The sequence below is a fragment of the Aethalodelphis obliquidens genome, unplaced genomic scaffold (assembly GCF_003676395.1).
Source record: "Aethalodelphis obliquidens isolate GAN/ISIS:26980383/991018 unplaced genomic scaffold, ASM367639v1 scaffold6, whole genome shotgun sequence".
Classification (NCBI taxonomy): domain Eukaryota; kingdom Metazoa; phylum Chordata; class Mammalia; order Artiodactyla; family Delphinidae; genus Aethalodelphis; species Aethalodelphis obliquidens.
Window position 1 is genome coordinate 53439000 of NW_020837950.1, and position 24454 is coordinate 53463453.

The 24454-nt window shown below is 35.8% G+C and overlaps 1 protein-coding gene across 1 annotated transcript in view; it reads left to right on the forward strand.

Annotated features, from left to right (window-relative positions):
* Window positions 1-24454, forward strand: part of LOC113619047 (bifunctional heparan sulfate N-deacetylase/N-sulfotransferase 3) — a 142591-nt gene that overhangs the window by 29856 nt on the left and 88281 nt on the right. Inside the window, exons 2-3 of the mRNA XM_027103598.1 lie at window positions 14145-14232; window positions 21559-21713. Of these exons, the coding sequence (XP_026959399.1) occupies window positions 14145-14232; window positions 21559-21713 (243 nt within the window). The remainder of the gene's footprint in view (window positions 1-14144; window positions 14233-21558; window positions 21714-24454) is intronic.

The following is a 24454-nucleotide window of genomic DNA, read 5'->3' on the forward strand; positions in this document are numbered from 1 at the left end:
AAAAAACAACAGATATATAACATGGCCTTGTGAGAAAACCAGAACATAAAGCCATGAAATGAAGAATTTCACTCTGTCAACCTGTTCAGCTTTCCCTAGGAGTTCAATTACTGTATTGGCTTTTATCTGTTCCACTGAGCATTTCCTGAGAACATCGGCTATTATGGACTACCACCTAGATACCTGGCCATACTGCTACTTCGCATTTATCTGAAATCCTTTCAGGGATTTCAACAGAGACTTTTATTCTGTTCCATAGCACTACCATCTGTAGGAAAGTTTGATTTTACTTGAATGAGATAGTGAGTAGTCACTTATTTTCTCAGGAACGTACTCTTCCTCTACTGTGGCTATTTCTAAAAATTTCTGTGACTTTCTCGTGACTTTTTCATACCCATAACTCCTCTGTCCCTTTCATACAATGTACTTAATATTTCAATTTGAGCCTCTTGGAATCAAGTCTCATTCCAAGAGCTTGTTTAAAATCTGAGCTATTTTTAATTTATGAGTAGTTGAGGGAATTTCTCTTTTCACTGAGTTATGAAGTAAAGACTGAGATTCAAACAATGTAGTAAAATCTTTTCAAAGTTCTCCTTTGATTCATTGACGTGATCCAGATCCTCATGTGTGCATCTCCCTAGAAACTCTCATTTTAGGAGATTTTTTTCAGTACCCCAACATCTTAAAACTTAGTCATTCAGACACCACCCACCCGCCCTCTGACACCTTCTTCCTGATTGAAAGAGGCATTTATGTATATGAGTCACCTCCTGCCAGCTTCACAGGAATTACATAAAAGCAATCTGCCTACCAGCTTGGCCTGAGGACAGAAAATCACATTTCATGTCAATGTGAAAGACAATCTTGCTTGTGGAAAATCACAATAGAGGACTTTTAAGACCTTGACTCTCAGGATATCAAGCCTTAATCTATACTCTGTACTATAAATGAGTGAACTTATAAATGCTGTACTTTCATCAGTTTGGTCTAAGCTTCTTCCATTTTAAATGCTTTTTTTGTTATAGATAAGTGAAAGGCTAATTCATACGCAAGAAAGATTACATAAATATATACACATACACACACAGAAAGGGAGGGAGAGAATATAGATCAATAAATAAACATACAAACAAAACACACTATGTTTCCTCAGCAATACAAAAATATTAGTGTGGGAAGATTTAAAAGACATGGTTTGTGACAGGAAAGTCTGTTTCATAGTCTTAAAAAAAATTTAAAGACTTTTCTGTATAAGATATTATACTTGGAAAGCATATTAGTCAAGATATTTTTCATTTTCTTGTTTCTAGACAAGACAGCTTATACCATATGGAAATATGGGTTTAAATCCCCTATTCTGCCTCTTATTTGCTGTGTGGGTTTAGCAAGTCACTTCACATATCTGAGCCTTACTTGCCTTAAATTTAAAGTGGCAATAATAGTGCTTACCCTGACTCTCTTAAGTTGTTGTAAAGGTCGTGTGAGATGATAAGTGAAAGCTTTTTGAGAATTATAAGCAATAATACAAATGTAAAGTTATATTATCTTTATCTCAGACTCAGAATTGCAGCATTCTAGTATCTTCAGTCATTATTCTCTTGGTGGCACAAAATACACAGTGCCAGTTCAGTCTTTCTCTCTTTTGTATCCTTTGTAGTTTTTGGCATTTCTCAGGGGTGGCGATGGGACCCTGAGTTGGCTGCAGTTGTGAGGATCAGTAGAAAGGCTGGGAAAGTCACAATAACCCTTTCTAGCTGATAGAGGATCCTGGGAGGTCCCATGTATTCCATATTCTCTTCCTTTCTTTCTTACCAGCCCACCCCTACCCCGCATTCACAAATTCATGGAACCTCAAAGAAAGTGCCATTGAGGCTATCCAGACACCCTACTGTAATATCTCAGAGTATGCATTTCTCTCAGCCATGAGTAGCCCTAATCAATTCCATGCCATCCTAGGAATTCAGTGTGTGACAGCAATCAGAAACTTTTGTTTGCTGAAGAGTAAGCAGAATTATTTTCTCCTGCAGAAATGGTTACTCCTTTGCTATAAAAATATGTATTGATACACAGAGCAGTATTTATATTAGACAAAAAAATTAAACAATCTAAATGTACAACAGTAGTATAAAATGGTTCAATAAATTATAGTATATCCATTTGATGTAATATTCAGCATCCATTAAAAATTTTGGTTTTGGATGGTTAATGTGACAGGAGAAAGCTCATGATATACTGTTAAATGGAAAAGGCAAAATTCAAAACTCTGTATTTTTAATCATAATTGATACAGTTCTAATTTTTACTTTATGGCTCTAATTTCACTTATACATCTATATATCTACATATACATAGGTATATGTAGTTATTGGTAAAAATGGGATGGGATTACATCATAATATTAATTTATCCTGAGAGGTAGATTTATTAGTGATTTTAATTTTTTTTTAATTAGAAAAAGATGTGATATTTTAAAGATAATCACTGACACGTAGAATTGTGAATTAGCCTGCTAAATATATTCAAAGTTTTGGAACACTTAAGTACCATTTTTCAATAATCAGACCATTTCTGACAGTACACATCTATGTTCTTAGGGTTGTTAGATTGGAGGAGACCAGTAAATAATACCTCTGCACGTGGCAGTGATCAATTACCTCCTCCATGGCCAAAGTAGTTTGCATATCAGAGAGTGTTTGCTTGCCCAGAATACATGTGGTTTTCTGAATTTGGTACTGGAATATTGATTTAGATTATTATGATTAGATTTTAGATATTATTACAGCATTTTAGACATGTTGCACATAAAGGATAAAGCATTTTAGACATGTTGCACATAAAGTATTATTTTATATCATTTTATATAAATGTTCATAGGAATAATAGACTATATAAGTTATAAATAGAATAATGATGAATAAAAACATTCTAGCAATGAAGAGTTTAACAAAAAGGATATGATTTAAGAATATTACTGAGCAAAGAAAAGAATATTACTGAGTATTCAAGCTTCCTGCACAAAAGCATATTTTGAAAAGACAGAAATAATGGGTGAATATATAACATTGTTCTCATAGACACTCCCAAAATCTGTTTCATAAAAGCAATGTAAAACATAAGAAATATTACTACTTAACTTTATAAATTATTATCTAGAAATAAACTTCCCTCTTCACTATACATAGTCATGATATTAGTAGCTGCCATCTGTTTCAATATATCTTTTATGTGTTTTAATGTTTATTTCCAGAACATTGAATAAATATGTAAAATGCCAAGTCAAGCCTGCAAAATCAGAGCTAATTCAATAATTTGAGTCAATGTATTATAGTTGATTTAGAGGTTAGTTAACAGGTACTGAATTTGCTTCCGAGGTCTAATCATAGGATAGATTGTTTGGGTTTCTTCCTATTAAATATTGTAAATGTAAATTTAAAAAAACAATCTAGAATCACAAAGTAAAGTTCAAGTGCAGTTTGGGGATTTTATTTTCAGGGAGATAAAAAGAAAAAATTTCTAACTTTAAGAATAAAGCAGTGAACACACAAGAAATGATTTTAAGATGGATTTTTGAATACATATTTTCACCATTGAAAGGAGGAAAATAAGAGAATGAAATGAAGTAAGATGGATGAAGAAGAAAGATAAGATCCAAGGGGAAGGAAAGATAGGAAGATCCAACTAGAATATTCAGCTGAGTAGAAGAAATAAGCAAGAAGAAGGGGAGAAAGAAGGGTAGGAGGATACTGAAGGTAAATAAAATGAGGGGAAAAAACCTTCAAGAAATAAATGAGATCTCAAGATGATGGAGTACGAAGACCCTGAACTCACCTCCTTTCATGGGCACACCAAAATTACAACTACTTACAGAGCAACTATCTATAGAACAACCTGAAGAGTAGCAGAAAAGATCTTCCACAACTGAAGATATAAAGAAGGAGCTACAACAGGATGGGTAGGAAGGGCAGAGATGCTATCTAGTCAAGACCCACACCCCCTGGTTGATGACCCACAAACAGGAGTTCCTCCCCTCCCCAAGGAGTGAGAGGTCTGAGCCCCATATCAAGCTCCCCAGCCCAGGGGTCCTGCACTATGAAGACAAGCCCTTAGAAAGTCAGACTTTGAAAACCAGCAGAGCTTACATTCAGGAGAGCCAAAGTTCTATAGGATAATGAGACTCTGTGTTTAAAGGACTTGCACAAAGGGCACCCACAAAATCTCACACAGTCCAAGTCCCAGTGTTGAGGCAGTAATTTGAGAAGTGCCTGGGTCAGAACCACTGGCTGATATTGGAGAGCCTCCCAGAGAGGCAAAAGGCAGCTGAGACTCCCCATGAGACTCTGGCAACAGCCGTCTTTGAGATGTCATTGTACAGTGCTGACACGGGCACTGGCAAGCGCCGTTTTGGAATCCACCTTCTAGCCCATTATCATGGGAGACTTGCCCTGTCCACCAGCAGGGCCTTGGCAACCAGCTGGGCCAGGAACCAGCTCTACCTACCAGCATAGCCACGATAGTTGGCCCTGATACAACAGAAGGGCACACATACAGCCCACATAGGAGACACCTCTGTAACATCTATCTTAGGTGGCCAGCAGGGAACTTTCTGCTGGTCCCCATAACATGTCTGGTATATAAGGCTACTTCACCGAGATTGGAAGACATAACACCACTATCTAATACATAGGAAAAAAACCCAGAGAATTATACAAAATGAGGAGATGAAGGAATATGTTCCATATGATGGAACAAGACAAAATCCCAGGTAAAAACATTTAACCAAAATGGAGATAAGCAATATACCCAATAAAGAGCTCAAGGTAATGATCATAAAGATGCTCACTGATCTCAGGAGAAGTGAGTGAAACACAGTGAACACAGTGAAAGAACACAGTGAAAGAACACAGTGAAAACCACAAGAAAGAATTAGAAAATATAAGAAAGAACCCATCAGAGCTGAAGAATACAATAAATGGGATGAAAAATATACTAGAGGATATCAACAGTAGATTAGACGATACAGAAGAACAGATCAGCAATCTGAAAGACAGAGTAGTGGAAATCACCCAAGCTGAACAGAAAAGAGAAAAAAATTGTTTTCATAAGAATGGCTTAAGAGACTTCTGGGACAATATCAAGCATATTAACATTCACATTATAGGGTCCCAGAAGAAGAAGAGACGAGAAGACAGCAGAAAACGTTTTTTAAGAAAAAATAGCTGGGGACTTCCCTGGTGTCCAGTGGTTAAGAATCCACCTTCCAATGCAGGGGACATGGGTTCGATCCCTGGTTGGGGAACTAAGATCCCACATGCCATGAGGCAACTAAGCCTGTGCGCTCTAGAGTCCGCACACCACAACTGGAGAGCCTGCATGCCACAACTACTGAGCCCATATGCTCTGGAGCCCACACGCCACAACTAGAGAGGATCCTGCGCACCACAACCAGAGAGAAGCCTGCATGCCACAACAAAGAGCCCGTGCACCGCAGTGAAAGATCCCACATGCCTCAGTGAAGATCCCACAACTAAGACCCGATGCAGCCAAATAAATAAATATTAAAGAAAAAAAAGAAAGGAAAAATAGCTGAAAATATCCCTAACCCTGGGAAGGAAATAGACATCCAGTTTCAAGAAGCACAGAGAGTCCCCAAGAAGATGAAGTCAAAGAGGTCCACACCAATACACATTTTAACTAAAATTAAAGAGAGAATCTTAAAATCAGCATGAGAAAAAACAACTAGTTATGTACAAGGAAACTGCCCTAAGACCATGAGCTGACTTTTCAGCAGATGCTTTGCAGGCTAGAAGAGAGTGGCATGATAATTCAAAATGCCAAAAGGAAAAAACCTACAACCAAGAATATTCTAACCATTAAGGTTAAAGTTCACAGTTGAAGGAGACAAAGTGTTTTACAGATGAGCAAATGCTGAAAGAGTTCATCACTGCTAAACTGGCCTTACAAGAAATGTTAAAGGCACTTTACTGTGCAGAAAAGAAAAAGCCACAACTAGAAATAAGAAAAGTATGAAAGGAAAAATCTGATTGATAAAAGCAAACATAGCAAAGGTAGTGGATTAATCACATGTAAACTAGTAGGAAGGTTAAAAGACAAAAGTAGTAAAATGATCTATATCTACAATAATCTATATCTACAATAATTAAAGGATACATAAAATAAAAAGATGTAAAATATGACATCAAAAACATAAAATCTGGGGGGGGGTGGTGTAAAAATATAAGGCTGTTAGAAGGTGTTTGAGCTTAAGAGATCATCAGCTTAAAATAAGCATACATAAATGTTGTTATATATAAACCTCATGGTAACCACAAACCAAAAACCTATAATAGATACATAAAAAATAAGGAGAAAGGAATCCAAACATAACACTAACAATAGTCATCAAATCATAAGGGAAGAGGGCAAGAGAAGAAGAAAAGAACAAAGAACTACAAAAAAATAGAAAACAATAAAAAATGGCAATAAATACATACCTATCAATAATTGCTTTAAATGTAAAGGGACTAAATGCTCCAATCAAAGGATATAGAGTTGAATGGATTAAAAAACAAGACCCAAATATATATGCCTACAAGAGACTCATTTCAGATTTAAAACACAGACTGTCAGTGAGGGAATGAAAAAAGATATTCCATGCAAATGGAAACAAAATGAAAGCTGGGATTGCAATACTTATATTAGACAAAATAGAGTTTTGAACAAAGACTGTAACAAGAGACAAAGAAGGGCTTACATAATGATAAAGGGATCAATCCAACAAAAAGCTATAACACTTGTAAGTATATATGCAAACACCTGTAAGTATATAGAAGCACCTAAATACATAAAGCATATGTTAACAGACATAAAGGAAGAAATTGACAGTAACACAATAACAGTAGGGGACAATGGACAGATCATCCAGACAGAAAATCACTAAGGAAACACTGGCCTTAAATGATACATTAGATAAAATTGACTTAATAGATATATATATAGAACATTCCATCCAAAAGCAGAATACACATTCTTTTCAAGAGCACATGGAACTTTCTGTAGAATAGATCACATGCTAGGCCACAAAAAAAGTCTCAGTAAATTTAAGAAAATTGAAATTGTAGCAAGCATTCTGACCACAATACTGAGACTAGAAATCAACTAAAAGAAAAAAACCACAAAAAATAAAAATGTGAATGCTAAACAATATGCTACTAAACAACCAATGGGTCATTGAAGAAATCAAAGAGGAAATTTAAAAATACTTGAAATAAATGAAAATGGAATCGCAGCGTTCCAAAATCTATGGGAAGCAGCAGAACAGTTCTAACAGGGAAGTTTATAGAGATATAGGCTTACCCCAGGAACAAGAAAATCTCAAATAAACAATCTAACCTTACACCTAAAGGAACTAGGAAAAGAAGAACAAACAAAACCCAACATCAGTAAAAGGAAGGAAATAATAAAGATCTGAGTAGAAATAAATGAAATAGAGACTAAAAAAACAACAGAAAAAAATCAGTGAAACTAATAGCTGGTTTTTGGAAAAGATAAACAAAATTGATGAACCTTAGCTACACTCATCAAGAATAAAAGAGAGAGGGCCCAAATAAATAAAATCAGAAATAAAAGAGGAGAAGGTACAACTGGCATCACAGAAATACAAAGGATCCTAAGAGATTACTAGGAACAGCTATATGCCAACAAATTGGGCAAACTATTAGAAATGGATATATTCCTAGAAATGTATAATCTCACAGATTGAATCAGGAAGAAATAGAAAATCTGAACAGAATAGTAATGAAATTGAATCAGTAATCCAAAAAATTCCAATAAGAAAATTTCCAGGACCAGACGACTTCACAGGTGAATTCTACCAAACATTTAAAGAAGAGTTAACATCTCTTTCGAACTATTCCAAAAAACCGAAGAGGAGAGAACACTTCTAAATTCATTCTATGAGGCCAGCATCAACCTGATACCAAAACCTGACAAAGACACCACAAAAAAAGGAATATTACAGGTCAGTATCACTGATGAACATAGATGCAAAAATCTTCAAAAAGTATTAGCAAACAAAATTGAGCAATACATTAAAAAGATCATACACCATGATCAAGCAGGATTTTTGTGTGTGTGTGTGGTACACGGGCCTCTCACTGCTGTGTCCTCTCCCGTTGCGGAGCACAGGCTCCGGACGCGCAGGCTCAGCGGTCATGGCTCACGGGCCTAGCCGCTCTGCGGCATGTGGGATCTTCCCGGACCATGGCATGAACCCGTGTCCCCTGCATCAGCAGGCAGACTCTCAACCACTGCGCCACCAGGGAAGCCCAATCAAGCGGGATTTTTACCAGGGATGGAAGGATGGTTCAAAATCCACAAATCAATCAATGTTATACACCACATTAACAAAATCAAGGATAAAAATCACATAATCATCTCACTAGATGCCAAAAAAACTTCTGACAAAATTCAACATCCATTTATGATAAAAATTCTCAACAAAGTGGTTATAGAGGGAATGTACCTCAACATAATCAAGGCCGTATATGACAAACCCACAGCCAACATCAGAACCAACCGTGAAGAGTTAAAAACTTTTCCTCTAAGATCAGGAACAAGACAAAGATATGCCCCTCTCACAACATAGTATCAGAAGTCTGAGCCACAGCAATTAGACAAAAAAAAGGAATAAAACGAATCCAAATTGGAAAGGAAGAAGCAAAACTGTCACTGTTTGATACTTTATATAGAAACCCCTGAAGGCTCCACCAAAAAAACTATTATAACTAATAAATGAATTCAAAAAAGTTTCAGGATACAAAATCAGTGCAAAAATCAGTTGCATTTCTAGACACTAGTAATGAACTATCAGAGAAATTAAGAAAAGGATTCCCTTTACAATTGAATCAAAAAGAATAAAATACCTAGGAATAAATCTAACCAAGAAGGCAAAAGTCTTGTACTCTAAAGACTAAGATATTGATGAAAGAAATTAAAGATTACACAAACAAATGGAAGGATATACTGTGCTCATGGATTGGAAGAATTAATATTGTTAAAATCTCCAGAGTACCCAAGGCAATCTACAGATTCAGTGCAAATCCTATCAAAAAACCAATGACATTTTTCACAGAACTAGAACAAATAACTCTAAAATTTGCGTGGAATTACAAAAGACCCCAAATAACCAAAACAATTTTGAGAAAGAACAGAGCTGAAGGTATCATGCTCCCTGATTTCATGCAAATCATGTAGTCCTACAAAGCTACAGTAATCAAAATATTATGGTACTGGCACAAAAACAGACACATAGAACAATGGAACAGAATAGAGAACACAGAAATAAACCACACTTAGATGGTCAATTAATCTATGACAAAGGAGACAAGAATATAAAATGGAGAATAGACAGCCTCTTTAATAAATGGTGCTTGGAAAACTATATGCAAAAGGATCAAACTGGAGCACTTTCTCATACCATATACAGAAATAAACTCAATATGGATTAAAGACTTAAATGTAAGACCTGAAACCATAAAACTTCTAGAAAAAAACATAGGCAGTACTTTCTTTGACATCAGTCTTAACAATATTTTTTGGATGTATCTCCTCAGGCAAGGAAAACAAACATAAAAAGAAACAAGTAGTACTATATCAAACCAAAAGCTTTTTGAAGAAAACCATCAACAAAATGAAAAGGCAGACTACTGAATGGTAGAAGATATTTGTAAATAACATATCCAATAAGGGTTTGATATCCAAAATATATAAAAAATTCATGGGGTTTCCCTGGTGGCGCAGTGGTTGAGCGTCTGCCTGCCAATGCAGGGGACACGGGTTCGTGCCCCGGTCCGGGAAGATCCCACATGCTGTGGAGCGGCTGGGCCCGTGAGCCACAACTACTGAGCCTGCGCGTCTGGAGCTTGTGCTCCGCAACAAGAGAGGCCGCGGCAGTGAGAGGCCCGCGCACCGCGATGAAGAGTGGCTCCCGCTCGCCGCAACTAGAGAAAGCCCACGCACAGAAAAGAAGACCCAGCACAGCCAAAAATAAATAAATAAATGAAATTTAAAAAAAAAAAAAAAAAAAATTCATGAAACTCAATACCATACCAAAAAAAACCCCAATCCATTTAAAAATGGGAAGAGGATCTGAATAGACATTATTCCAAAGAAGACATACAGATGGCCAACAGACACATGAAAAGATGTCTGTCAGAATAGCTACCATCAAAATGACAAGAAATAGCAAGTGCTAGAGAGGATATGGAGAAAAGGGAACCCTCATATACTATTGGTGGGATTGTAAATTGGTGCAGCCACTATGGAAAACAGTATGAAGCTTCCTCAAAAACTTAAAAATAGAACTACCATATCATCCAGCAATTTCACTTCTGAGTATTTACCCAAAGAAAACAAAAACACTAATTCAAAAACATATGTACAAAAGACCACCCTCAGAATGGGAGAACATATTTGCAAACGAAGCAACTGACAAAGGGTTAATCTCCAAAATATACAAGCAGCTCACGCAGCTCAATATCAAAAAAACAACCCAATCCAAAAATGGGCAGAAGACCTAAATAGACATTTCTCCAAAGAAGATATACAGATTGCCAACAACCACATGAAAGGATGGTCAACATCACTAACCATTAGAGAAATGCAAATCAAAACTACAATGAGGTATCACCTCACACTGGTCAGAATGGCCATCATCAAAAAATTTACAAACAATAAATGCTGGAGAGGGGGTGGAGAAAAGGGAACCCTCTTGCACTGTTGGTGGGAATGTTCTCCACTATGGAGAACAGTTAAAAAAAAAAACTAAAAAACTAAAAACTAAAAATAGTTTTAGTTTTTAGTTTTTAGGTTCCTTAAAAAACTAAAAATAGAACTACCATACAACCCGGCAGTTCCACTACTGGGCATATACACTGAGAAAACCATAATTCAAAAAGTGTCATGTACCACAATATTCATTGAAGCTCTATTTACAATAGTCAGGACGAAGCAACCTAAGTGTCCATTGACAGATGAATGGATAAAGAAGATGTGGCACGTATATACGATGGAATGTTACTCAGCCATAAAAAGAAACAAAATTGAGTTATTTGTAGTGAGGTGGATGGACCTAGAGTCTGTCATACAGAGTGAAGTAAGTCAGAAAGAGAAAAACAAGTACCATATGCTAACACATATATATGGAATCTAAGAAAACAAAATGGTTCTGAAGAACCTAGGGGCAGGACAAGAATAAAGACGCAGATGTAGAGAATGGACTCGAGGACACGGGGAGAGGGAAGGGTAAGCTAGGACGAAGTGAGAGAGTGGCATTGACATTTATACACTACCAAGTGTAAAACAGATAGCTAGTGGGAAGCAACCACGTAGCACAGGGAGATCAGCTCAGTGCTTTGTGACCACCTAGAGAGGTGGGATAGGAAGGGTGGGAGGGAGACGCAAGAGGGAGGGGATATGGGGATATATGTATATGTATAGCTGATTCACCTTGTTATACAGCAGAAACTAACACAACACTGTAAAGTAATTATACTCCAATAAAGATGTTAAAATAAATAAATAAAATAATTTTTAAAAATATGTGCACTCCTATGTTCATTGTAGTATTATTTTAATAGCCAAGATATGGAAGCAACCTAAGGTCCATTGATGGATGAATGGATAAAGAAGAGTGGTATGTATATACAGTAGAATATTAGCCGTAAAAAAGAGTGAAATCTTGCCATGGAACAGCATGGATGGATCTAGAGAGTATTATGCTAAGTGAAGTAAATAGACAGAGAAAGATAAATTCCATATGATCTCACTTATACATAGAGTCTAAAAAACAAAACAAACAAACAAAACAAAATGTAAACAGACTCGTAGATACTAAGAACAAATGGGTGGTTGCCAAAGGGCAGGGGTGTGGGGGAAATGAGTGAAATACGTGAGGGAGATTAAGAAGTACAAACTTCTGATTATAAAATAAGTCATGGGGATGTAATTTTCGCATAAGGAATATGGCCAGTAATACTGTATCAACTTTGTGTGGGGACAGATGGTTGCTAGACTTCAGGTGTTGATCATTTCATAGTATAAATGTCAAAATCACTATTTTATACTCCTGAAGCTAACATAATATTGTATGCCAACTATATTTCAATTAAAAAAATAAGTAGATGAGATATATATAATATACAGATATAGATATACAGATATAGATAATTATAGATATAATTATCAGTAATATATAATTATATACATATAATTATATTAATATATAATATATTGCTGATAATATTTTTTTAATCTTTATTGGAGTATAGTTGCTTTACAATGTTGTGTTAGCTTCTACTGCACAGAAAAATGAATCAGCCATACATATACATATATCCCCTCCCTTTTGGATTTCCCTCCCAGTTAGGACACCACAGTGCATTAAGTAGAGTTCCCTGTGCTATACAGTATGTTCTCATCAGCTGTCTATTTTATACATAGTATCAATAGTGTATATGTGTCAATCCCAATCTCCCAGTTCCTCCCACCCTACCCCTTTCCCCCATGGTATCCATATATTTGTTCTCTACGTCTGTGTCTCTATTTCTGCTTGGCAAATAAGGTCATCTATACCATTTTTCTAGATTCCACGTATATGCGTTAATATACAATATTTGTTTTTCTCTTTCTGACTTACTTCACTCTGTATGACACTCTAGGTCCATCCATGTCTCTACAAATTACCCAGTTTTGTTCCTTTTTATGGCTGCGTAGTATTCCATTGTATATATGTACCACATCTTCTTCATCCATTTTACACCACTTTTAAAAAAATTTATCAAGAACTCCCATATATATTATCTCTTTAATATTCCTCATCATAATTCTATGAGTTAGATAATTGTCTCGACTTTAATAAATGAAGGGAAAAGTTCAGAGAGGTGATATGTATTATCTATCACTAACAATAACAACAACCATATTAGGAGTAGTACTAGTAGCAGCATCAATAATAGAGGGGTGGCAACTAATAATTGTTGAACACATACAATCATGAGAGGGTCTCTGAATAATATGTATATCTGTTTATACCCAAAAAAACATTGAGACTGTGAACATGATGGGGCAGAGCTTCCAGATATCAGCTACACTGTTAAGAAAAGATTTTGCTATGGATCCAGCAGTACTATGGAAGGGTGGGGAAAGACTTGGTGTGGTAGAGTAAAAAGAGTACCTAATATGGAATCAGGTGATCTATATCCTTAACCTTGGATCTACCACTAATTTTATCTTTGAAAATGGGCAAGTCATTTCTCCTTAGTTTCTTCATGTATAAAAGAAATGTTGACTAAGATCCTTTACAGATCTACCACCATATAGTGTTACTTTTTGCCTCACTGAGGTGGGCACTCAACTACCAGAGTCTGGGGGAGGGGGAGAGAGGAATACAAGAATATGAACTTAAATAAGAATGAGAAAGAAAAGGAGGACAAGGAGAAGAAAAGAAGTCCATTAAATACTCATAGCATGAAAAATACTTTATAGGATATAACAATTAAAACTCTGATTCAAAATAGCTTTACCTGTCATTAGTAGGGGGTTTTATCTATTTTTCAATGGAAGGGCAAATTACAGATTTACTTTACCATGATATCCATTTTTGAAGAATAATCACTATCTTTGGGGAATCTAAGACTTAAAGATTGAAAAGTCTTGTATTTTGAAGACCAAAGATATATCTGAAAAACAACAATCTGTTTCTTTCAATATATGTTCTTGCATAGTTTCACTTAAACAGAATGTCCTTCTTTTGACAACTGGTGAACTACGTCCCTGAGGGGTAAAGGGAGATGTATTTTATGTACTAGATACTACTTCCTTTGATACATGAAGAATAAACTTTTCATTTAACTTCCTTTTTCTAGCTGACATTTTTTGCTGATTTATTGCAGCTAAAGGATAAATATAAGTATGTATTTATGTAATCTCAGAAGCTTCTTGCTAGTTGTAAGGTGGTAAAGAAACTACTTTCCATCATTTAATTCTCTCATGTCTAAAGGAGTAGTTTTACCTTTTGAATGCTAAAGGAAGATACCTTCTCAAGGCCATGCTCTACCTGATATATTTTTTAAAATTATGTATTTCAGGCCCTGCTTGATACTCAGAATCTTTTGCGTGCACAAATCACAAATTTTACGTTCAACCTGGGATTTTCAGGGAAATTTTACCATACAGGTAAGAAAAAGGAGATTAACTATTCTCATTAAAGCCTCTCTGACCACTCTTTTTAAAATTATGACCCCTCTTCTTCACACCTTCCCGTATTCCCTGTGTCTCTCCCCTACTTTATTTTCTTCATATTATTCAATTTCATTTAACCTATTATTTTTTCACCTTTACAAAATGTTAATAGTTGGAAAGTTTATTCACCATATTATTATTTAATGGGCTTTTTTTCTACTGAACTATAATTTACATATATAAAACTGCATAAGTAATAGGTATAGTGCTCAATGAATTTTCACAAAGTGTACAGAGCTCCATAACCAGCATGCAGATCAAGAATGAGGTACTTCCAGAAACTCACACACCCCCTCCCTTGTGCTGCCTTAGTCACTAGCTTCCCTCAAAGAAAACCACTATCCTAACTTCTAATATCATAAATTAGTTTGCCTGGCTTTGAGATGTGTATAAAAGGAATCATATAGTATGGACTCTTCTACATACAGCTTGTTTTGTTCAACATTATTTTGGTTTTGCAGACATCATTGTGTATAGTTGTAATTTTTTCATCGTCATTGTTCTGTAGTATTCCATTTTTTGAATTTACCAGAATTTCTTTATTCCATTCCTCCAATGTGGATGGTTGGGTTGTTTCCAGTCTTTGGCTTTTTTTTGCATAGTTGTGTTAAGAACATTTTTGTACCTGTCCTTCAGAGGACATATGTATTCTTTTCTGTTGGTTATCAACCAGGAGTAGAATTGCTAGTTACGTGGTACATTTATGATCAGCTTTAGTAGAAAATGCCAAACAGATTTTCGGAGTGGTTGTACCAGTTTTTATTTCCAACAGTATGTAAGTTTTCCTGTTGCTCTACATTCTCACCAGTATTTAATATTATTTGTCTTTTTAACTTTAGCCTTTCTGGTGGGCAGTAGAGATATCATATTATGTATGACTTAAATGTACATTTCACTAAGTAGTGAAACTGAGCTTCTTTCATATATTTATTGACCATTTGGATATCTTCTGTTTTGAAATACCTCAGTGGTTTTTTTTTATTGAGTTGTCTGCTTTTACTTATTGATTTGTAGAAATTCGTTATATACTCTTAATGAGCCCTTTGTCCCTTATCTGTGTTGCAAATACTTTCTCCTAATGTGTGGTTTATCTTTTTTACATTCCTGGTATTTTTTGATGAACAAACATCTTAATGTAGTCCAATTTATCTTTTTTTTTCCTTTTTTGTGTCTTTTTAAAGACATCTCTGCATGCCACAAGATCATGAAAATATGTTCCTACATGCTTAAAATGTATCTATCTGAGATCCATCTGGAATTGATTTTTGTGTATGTGTGAGATATGGGCCAAGATACCTTCTTTTTTTCCATAAACATGTCAAGTTGGTACCAAGTATTGAAAAGACCATCCTTTTCTCACTGTTCCATGGTATCATCATTGTCACAAATTAGATGACCATATATATGTGCACTCTGTTTCTGTACTCTCCTGTCCATTGGTTCCATTTGTGTCATCATACTGTCTTATTTACTGTAACTTTATAATTAATTTTAATATCTGCTATTGTAAGTCCTCTAAGTTTGTTCATCTTCTTCAAGATTGCCTTGGCAATTCTTGGTCCTTTGCATTTTTATGTAAATTTTAAAATCAGCTTACCAATATCTACAAAGAACCTCAAATTTTTATTTAAATTTTTTAAAATTTTATTTAAATTTAAAACCTTTAATTTTTATTTAAATTACATTAAATCTATTAATTAGTTTGGGGAGAATTGCTATCCTAAATATCGAGTCTTCCTATTCTTAAACACATTTAGGTCCTCGTTAACTACACTTGATACAACTTTATTGTTTTTATATTAATTCCGTGGTGGGGTTTTTGATGCAATAGTAAATGGTGTCTTTTTTTAAAGTTTTCCATTTCTCTTTTGATAGTATAATAATAATAATATAATTGATTTTGTGTACTGATCTTGTATTAAGCAACCTTGCTACATTCACTTATTAATTTTATAGTTTATAGATTCTTTTGGATTTTCTACCTATTCAGTCATATAATTTTTGAATAGTAAAAATTTTATTTCTTCCTTTCTAAGCTTTATGAATTCTTTTCTTTTCCTTGCCTATTGCACTAGCTTGGATCTCCCATAAACATTAAAGATGGTGATAGTAACACTCATATCTTGTTCCTGACCTCAGGGGAAATCCTTCAGTAGTTTTCTTCCTGTTCTTGAGGGGCATTCTTTCAATGGACAGTTTTATAGAAAGTCTTTATTAGCTTAAGAAAGCTCCCTTCTATTCCTAGATTTCTAATGTTTTATTATGAATGGATGTTGAATGTACTTTATTTTTAAATTATCTGTTGTCTTTCTTCCCTTACTAAAATGAACACTCTACAAAGGCTTTACTGCTGTAACACCAGCAAGTAGGACAGTGCCTATTGAAAAAAAAATGAATTAATGAATAAATGATTGAATGAAAATAAAGTTACCTTTATTTTAACTATTAGTATTTATATGGAACAAGGTCAGAGAATAAAATTTGACCATGTTGTGTTATGAAAGAAAATCACTCTAAATATTAAGAATAATTAAAACTTTTTCCCAAACATAATAGAAATATAATAAAGCACTCCTGGCAACTCAGTTTTTTGCCCAGTGATGAATGCTAAAGAATGACTGTAGCCAGTGGCTCTCCTTCCTTCTTGTTTCTGAAAGATTTGACCTCTTTCCTTACTTGGGTACTTCCCACAGCTCACAGTAGGTATATCCTCTCTCTAAGCCAGGAACAGTAGAACACAGGAGGAATCTAAGGAAAAGGCTTGAACGAGTTTTGTTGTCTGTATAAGACCTGCAACCTTCCACAAAAACTTAGCTAGACTTGTCTAAAACCAGTAAAATCAGTTTTCAATGGGAACAGATATAAAATTTAATACTCTGAATCCTTCAAAAATTAAATATTGTAAAGTTGAATTGAATTACACAGCCTTCCTTTCTAAATGAGTAACTCCTTTTTCTATTAAAAATTCTATTTTATTCAGTCTTTAAGGGAAGGAGAAAAACAGCACTGTCATACTAGTAAGACTTCATTTCAGGAGAGGGTTTCATCTTGTTTGATGTACTTTACCTTTTGAAAGATTTGTGCATTTTGTGAGAAATAGACAGATGAAAGAATAAAAATTATAGTTCCCTTTTAGTGAGCAGCGCCATATTCTAGGTACTTAGCTAAGCACTTTTCATGTACCTTTTCATTGAATCCTAGGAGTTAAGGAATGTGTTACCTTGTTTTCTAGATAATAACATAGAAACTTAGAGGGGCCCAAGGTCATATAGCTACTTAAGTGTCAAAAAATACTCTTAACTTAAGGTCAGTCAGAGCCCAAGTCTTATGTATTAGGGAAAAAAAATGGGTTTTTATCATTTAATTGGCAATCCTTGATTAAGGAAGCTGAATGGCAAAAGGTTCCTTCCCCTTATCTATAGGTTCTTTAGGTTTGTATAGTTTCCCAAATCACTGAGAACCAATAGTATTTGTAAATTCTATCACAGAATTAATTAACAATGTGAAGAGCAATGTTACATGAATTAGTAAATGCTAATCTTATTTCTAAACTCCACATTTGGTCAGTGAATGATGGTTAAGGGTCCTGAATTTAGAGTTGTGTAATCTGGGTTAGATTTCAGGTTCTGAATTCAGGTTCTATCCCAGTATTCCCAGTGACTTGTGACAAATTACTTTGCCTCTCCAAATATCAATTTCCTTATCTATAAAATGGCGTAAGCAGTAGCCCCTAGCGCATAGGGTTGTAGTGAGAGTTAAATGAGACTATACTTGAAAAACACTTAAGACAGTCTCAATCAATAATGGTTTTTAATATAATATCAGAGTAGGAAATACTACAGATAAAATACTGAAGAGACATGTTATTTAAATAGATATATAATAAAATAATAATTTGCATTAACTATAAAATTTCAGTGTAGTTTTGTAACAACTTAAGAAATGACACTTAAAATTGAGGAATTTGACTTCTAGTTCTTCTCTCTCCAGTTCTGGCAAAAGTGTGTAAAGTGGAGGAATAAGGGAGTAGCAAGAGGCCAGCACAATCCAACCATGAATAACTATGTTTCACCTTTTTTATCATGATGTTTAAAGTGTTAGGCAACAGACACTTGTTCTCAATATAATTAATTCTGATGTAAAACATCCCCAAAGTAGGATTAAAGAAAATCAGATAAGAGAGAGTTATAAAGAAAAAAGGAAAGGCATACAATTATGCCTACTATGATTTTATATGTCTGTCGGAGGGCAGACATTGTTTGTCTGACTCTTGCATGATTAAAATATATGAATATTTTAATAGCAGATTTCACCATGATATTCAGGAAAGGACACCAAATACCTGAGCAGTCTTTCCAAAGAATTCTGAAATCTGTTGTGCTGTCCTCATAAATAAACTTTGGGTAAAGGCCAACTAGAAAAATGAATAAAGAGATAAGAAGAAGGATGCAGGGAAAGATAGGAGTTATAGGAGACAGGAAATAGAGATTAAAGGTAGTAGGAAGGATGACTTTTCATAAACTAGGAAATCTCAGCTCACTTTTCCCAGGGGAGGTGGAAATCAGAAATGAACTGATTACTGGGAAACCCCAAGAGACATCTGCCTATTTTCAGTATGGGAAAGTAAAACTGCAACAAGTAACTGACTGTAATCTTAACTAATATGGTGTCCTGAGGACATACAAAATGTTAAACAAGAGGAGAGTATGTAAGTAGAGATGTTTAATTGCAGGGAAACCAAATGACATAATCCTTATGTAAAAACAAAACAACAACAACAAAAAAAACCCAACATGTATTTAAGCATCACCAGTCGCACATAGCTAATATTTCTTTACCAGGGCCGCCTTATTTATCACCTGAAAGGTAGCAGGACGCAAGACTTCGCCATGATTGGGGTCATCAGATATTCTAAGCCCCTACCTCCATTTTCCTATTCCTTTGCATTCCTCTCTGGATGGCTTCCCAGAGCTGTAAGATAATCACTCAGAAGCCCCAAGAATGCTCGATGTGGGTGACTCGTTTATCAGGCCAGTCAATTAATATAATGGCTTGATCAGTTCTTACATTCCTTTTTTTTTTTTTTTTTTTTTTTTTGCGGTACGCGGACCTCTCACTGTCACTGTTGTGGCCTCTGCCATTGCGGAGCACAGGCTCCGGACGCGCAGGCTCAGCGGCCATGGCTCACGGGCCCAGCCGCTCCGCGGCATGTGGGATCTTCCCAGACCGGGGCACGAACCCGTGTCCCCTGCATCGGCAGGCGGACTCTCAACCGCTGCGCCACCGGGGAAGCCCAGTTCTTACATTCTTAAATACAGTGTCCCCTCTGCCACATAACACTCATGTCAGTGCCCCCCCCCCATACAGTATTAAAGTGAAAAAAAAAAAAAAACCTCACAGAGACATGTAGAAGAACAGGAGCAAGAAATACAGGAGGGAAAGACATGGGCATTTTAGGTTACCCAGTATGTGCCAGGACTGTATAGACACTTCCTCCCAAATAGAATAAAATAGGTATTGCTATCCGTATGTTTTGCCTACATGAATACCAATAGTAAAGGGGTTATGTGACTTGCCCACAATCACACAACTCAAATGTGTTGGAAACTACAAATAAACTAAAAATTTCTGACTCAAAAGGCTATACTTGTTCAACTATACTGTGGTAACATGAGTGTATGATGAAGAGGAAAAAATAAGGGAAATAAAACAGATTCAAGTTAAAGATGCCCTTTACAGAGAGAGAAAAAGTTCCTTCATATCAGCAGAGTATTGCTACTTAAGTGTATGAAAGTGAAATTGAAGACTTTCCTTGTCGAAAGATTATTTTATTCCACTCAGTCTATGTCACTAATTCTGTTCTTCCTGCATACAGTGGAGCAACCTTAACAGCCTCATACTACACCTTTATCTTTGGTCTCCTTCACTGCACAGTAAATCATAGGATCTGATTCTTCTCCTATCAATAGGCTCTGCCTTCCTTCTCTTGGAAAATTAAATGAAAGAAGAGTGGTAACAAGCACCGGCTCAGTTGGCTGAGCCGGGGAAGCAGTCGATCCTCCATCTTTAGCCCCTAGCGCCCTATCAGAACCAGTCACATCAGAACTGCTATTGAAAATATGAGAGGAGGTTTTTTTCTCTACAAAGAAGGGACATCATTTGAAGAAACCCCTGTTCTAGGACCTTACTGGATCCAGTGTTGTGGCTGAAATTAAAGTGTGGCTGCATCATTTTGTGATGATTAATATCATTTTATGATATGCCAGGACAGGTACCTTACACTGCTCTCATTTCATGCTTTATTAAAGAAACTCTGCTTGGGGAAATACAAAAAGAGACTCCTACCCCCTCACATAAGTTAGAGAACTGTGTAATTTCTCACACTCAGCTAAACTGCAGGTCGTGGAAAATGGAGGAATTAAAACAAGCTCAAATACGAAAAATCAGAGGAACAACAACAAAGCTGACTCTCAAGGAAACACAGGTCTCTTGATGGAAAGTTTGCTTCCAAGAACTTGAGAGAAAGGGCAGACATGAGGAATATAAGTAGCACCAAGGAGCGGGGTGGTACTTGGATTGTTTTACAGTGACTTCACCACTTCTCACCTTCTTTCTATCACTGTCTTTGCTTTCTCTTTCCTTCAGTTTTCTCTCATTTTCTCAATAATAATTCCTACATTTCCCTTTTTTCTCCTTTTTATGCCTTAGTTTTCACTAAATATGTACTGGGTACCTTCCTCTCAGACTTAAGGAGTAACCCAAATAAATTATGGAATTATTTTGTTGCAATTGTTGTGTCACAACTCATGTCTAATGATCAACCATTAGAGCTCTGCTGCACATTTCCTCACTCGTATTCCCTTGACTACATTCCCGACTTATCCCCCATTCTCTCCAAACTGCAAATTATATAAATATCCTAAACGTTAGAAGTTCTAAAGTTCTTTGGAATGGTTGTGTACTTCCATCTTGCAGTGATTTTATATCCATGTCTCATGTTTTAAAACTTTAAAAAGAGTTGTATCACAGTCTCTGGTTTTTCCCCAAGTAACAGATTTTCCTTTGTTACATTTCATGTTCCAAGTCTTATATGTATCTAAGATACTATAAATGGTACCTTCTAAATATATATATACGATTACATAATTAGATGCACGGACGGATGGGTGGATGGACAGATAGATATACAGATAAACAGGCAATCAGTATAACTAAAATTAATTGAATAATCTTTCTCCTCTCCCCGCCCCCCCACCCAAGGAACTGAAGAGGAAGATGAAGGGGATGACCGTCTTTTGAGGTCTGTGGATGAGTTCTGGTGGTTTCCACATATGTGGAGCCACATGCAGCCCCACCTCTTCCATAATGAGTCATCTTTGGTGGAGCAGATGATTCTTAACAAAAAATTTGCCTTAGTAAGTAACTCACTTTGAACACTACATTGAACTAATGTGCACTGACTACAGAAATGACCAGCTTTTTATACTGAGAATGTCTTAGAGGTTTTTGGCATATTGGCACTTTTTAAGCAGGCTTTTCTATGTGATCATTAGAAAAATTCGGTAGTGCATCCTTTCAGTATGTGACTTTTGACTTTGTATTGGGTGCTCATCATTATGCTTAATGCTTTGAGGGGTCTACTTTAAAAGGAACTTCGCAAGATACTCACAGGACTCAGTTGCATGACGTTATGGTCAGAGCTCATAAAAGATGGTTCCCATCCAGAAGGAGCTTCCTGCTGCACTGCAAAAGAAAAATATACACATAAAACAAGTCTCCACATAGAAAGCAAACTTACGGTTACCAAAGGGGATGGGGGAGGGATAAAGTAGGAGTTTGGGGTTAGCAGATACAAACTACTATGTATAAAATAGATAAACAACAAGGTTTTACTGTATAACACAGGGAACTATATTCAATATCCTGTAATTAACCATAACAGAAAAGAATATGAAAAATAATATGTGTATATATATGTATAATTGAATCACTTTGCTGTACACCACAAACTAACACAACATTGTAAATCAACTATAGTTCAATCTTTTAAAAAAGGCTCCATAAAATGAGATATTCCAGGACCTAGTACCAAACCGTGTAGACATAAAACCTACAGTTCAGAGAAGTAAGTGTCACTGGGAGTGCCCAGGGAAATGTTGTGCAAATAGGAGTTTAGGTACACTCTGAAATAAGAATAAGATTTAAGCATCAGGGAGAATTTGTAGTTAAATGAGGCTGAGGGAAAACACCAGCTAGGAGACCATATTGTGGGTATGAGGTAATGAAGAGTCGATCCAGAAAGGCAACAGAATTGGGAAGAAAACTATTTCAGAGACATCACATACCTATAACATAGGATGGAACATTCACTTGACTGAGCAGGATACACTGTTTTATACTATAGGGATTCTGATTCTGGACAGGGGAATTTACAGTAAAAGCTCTAATACATACAGCACATTGTAAAATGTGCTTGTGATGAGCGGAGACGGTATAGAGTGATTAACAAGCCAATAAGGCTTATGTTTGGGGTGGGGAGGATATTTTATCTTTGTTTCTATGAATTATTCTAATGGGCACACAAACATGTGGAGGGAGTCCAGACAAGTAATTGTTTATTTACCCAGCATTCTCCCTCCCCGGGCAGGGAGTACTTTGGGGGCAGGAACTATATTCTGTCTATCACAGTTTCTAGCTCATAAACGTACTCCATGAGTATGCATAGTATAAATGATCAAGGCAGCAGAAAATACCACTCAAAAAGCAAGTGAAGTGTAATATATCTTTATTTATTACAGCATTTCTCTTATTTGCAAACCCCAAAACTTACATTACAATGTTCACAGATTATGTTGTTAATAAATCTAAAACCAGCAAATCATGTTTCTAGGTAAATTCTACTAAATGTAGACTAAACCTAGGGTGCAAAATAATTAAAATATACTACACTGGTTAATTTGGATATGAGTTGGAAAATTCTAAAATATAACCACTCCATTGACAGACAGAAAATGTTTTTCTAGAGATTTGAAGTCCTGACCCCAAAACTAGAAATGACTGATTTGAAGTATAATCTCAATTTTGAGATTTCCTACACATATACGCCTTTCCTAACGTTATAATTCCTAAACCCTGAAGATATAGTAATTCCATACATACCTGCCCTTAACATATTTATACTCTAAAATGGCACAGAGAGATTGTGGCTCTACTCTGTGGAAACAAGAGCACGTGTTACATCTCCCTTGGCTGGCCACCCAGCCATGTTAACTATTAGTTTTTTTGGCTAATCAGAATTTAAGAAAGTACTGATGCCCACTTGCCCACTTATCATGGAATGTATTCTATATAAACTTCTAAAGCCCCAAGATGTTTTAGTTGAAACACATGATACCTTACTCAAATTTGTACAAGAAAAGGTTAGAATTTATAAAGTATATTGCTTTTCCCATGAGGATATAGAAGACCAAATACTTATGGGTAGTATCAGGAGCTCATACTTAACCTTTTAACTTCAGTCTATTCCCCCAAATAGACAGCTTCAAGTATACCTTTGCCAGGCATTGATATTTTGTCAAGAAAGCAAGAATAGTGTCCTACATGCTAATATTATGTATATATTTTGACAGTATTTGCAAACTCCTGTGAGATGGAGAGCCAGTATTTTTTCACCAAAAGTATAAACAGGAATAGTAAACAGCATGTAAAAGTGGGTAAACATTGCCACAGTTTGTAATACAGAGCACTAAAAATCCCCTCAATGCAGCAAACATTAATTCTATGATCTTCAGAAGTCTAAAAGACTGCCAATATTAGCAACATTAATCAGCAAGAGAGGATGTGGAGAAGAAAATTACTTTGTAGTTTATTTTTAAATCTGTGGAGAAAGAGAGGAATTTGTAAAAGAAGAAAATACATAAAGTAAAAGAACGTACCAATAAAAGATAAACTGAGGACTTCCGGGAAGATGGCGGAAGAGTAAGACGCGAAGATCACCTTCCTCCCCACAGATACACCAGAAATACATCTACGCGTGGAACAACTCCTACGGAGCACCTACTGAACGCTGGCAGAAGACCTCAGACCTCCCAAAAGGCAAGGAACCCCCCACGTACCTGGTTAGGGCAAAAGAAAAAACTAAACAGAGACAAAAGGA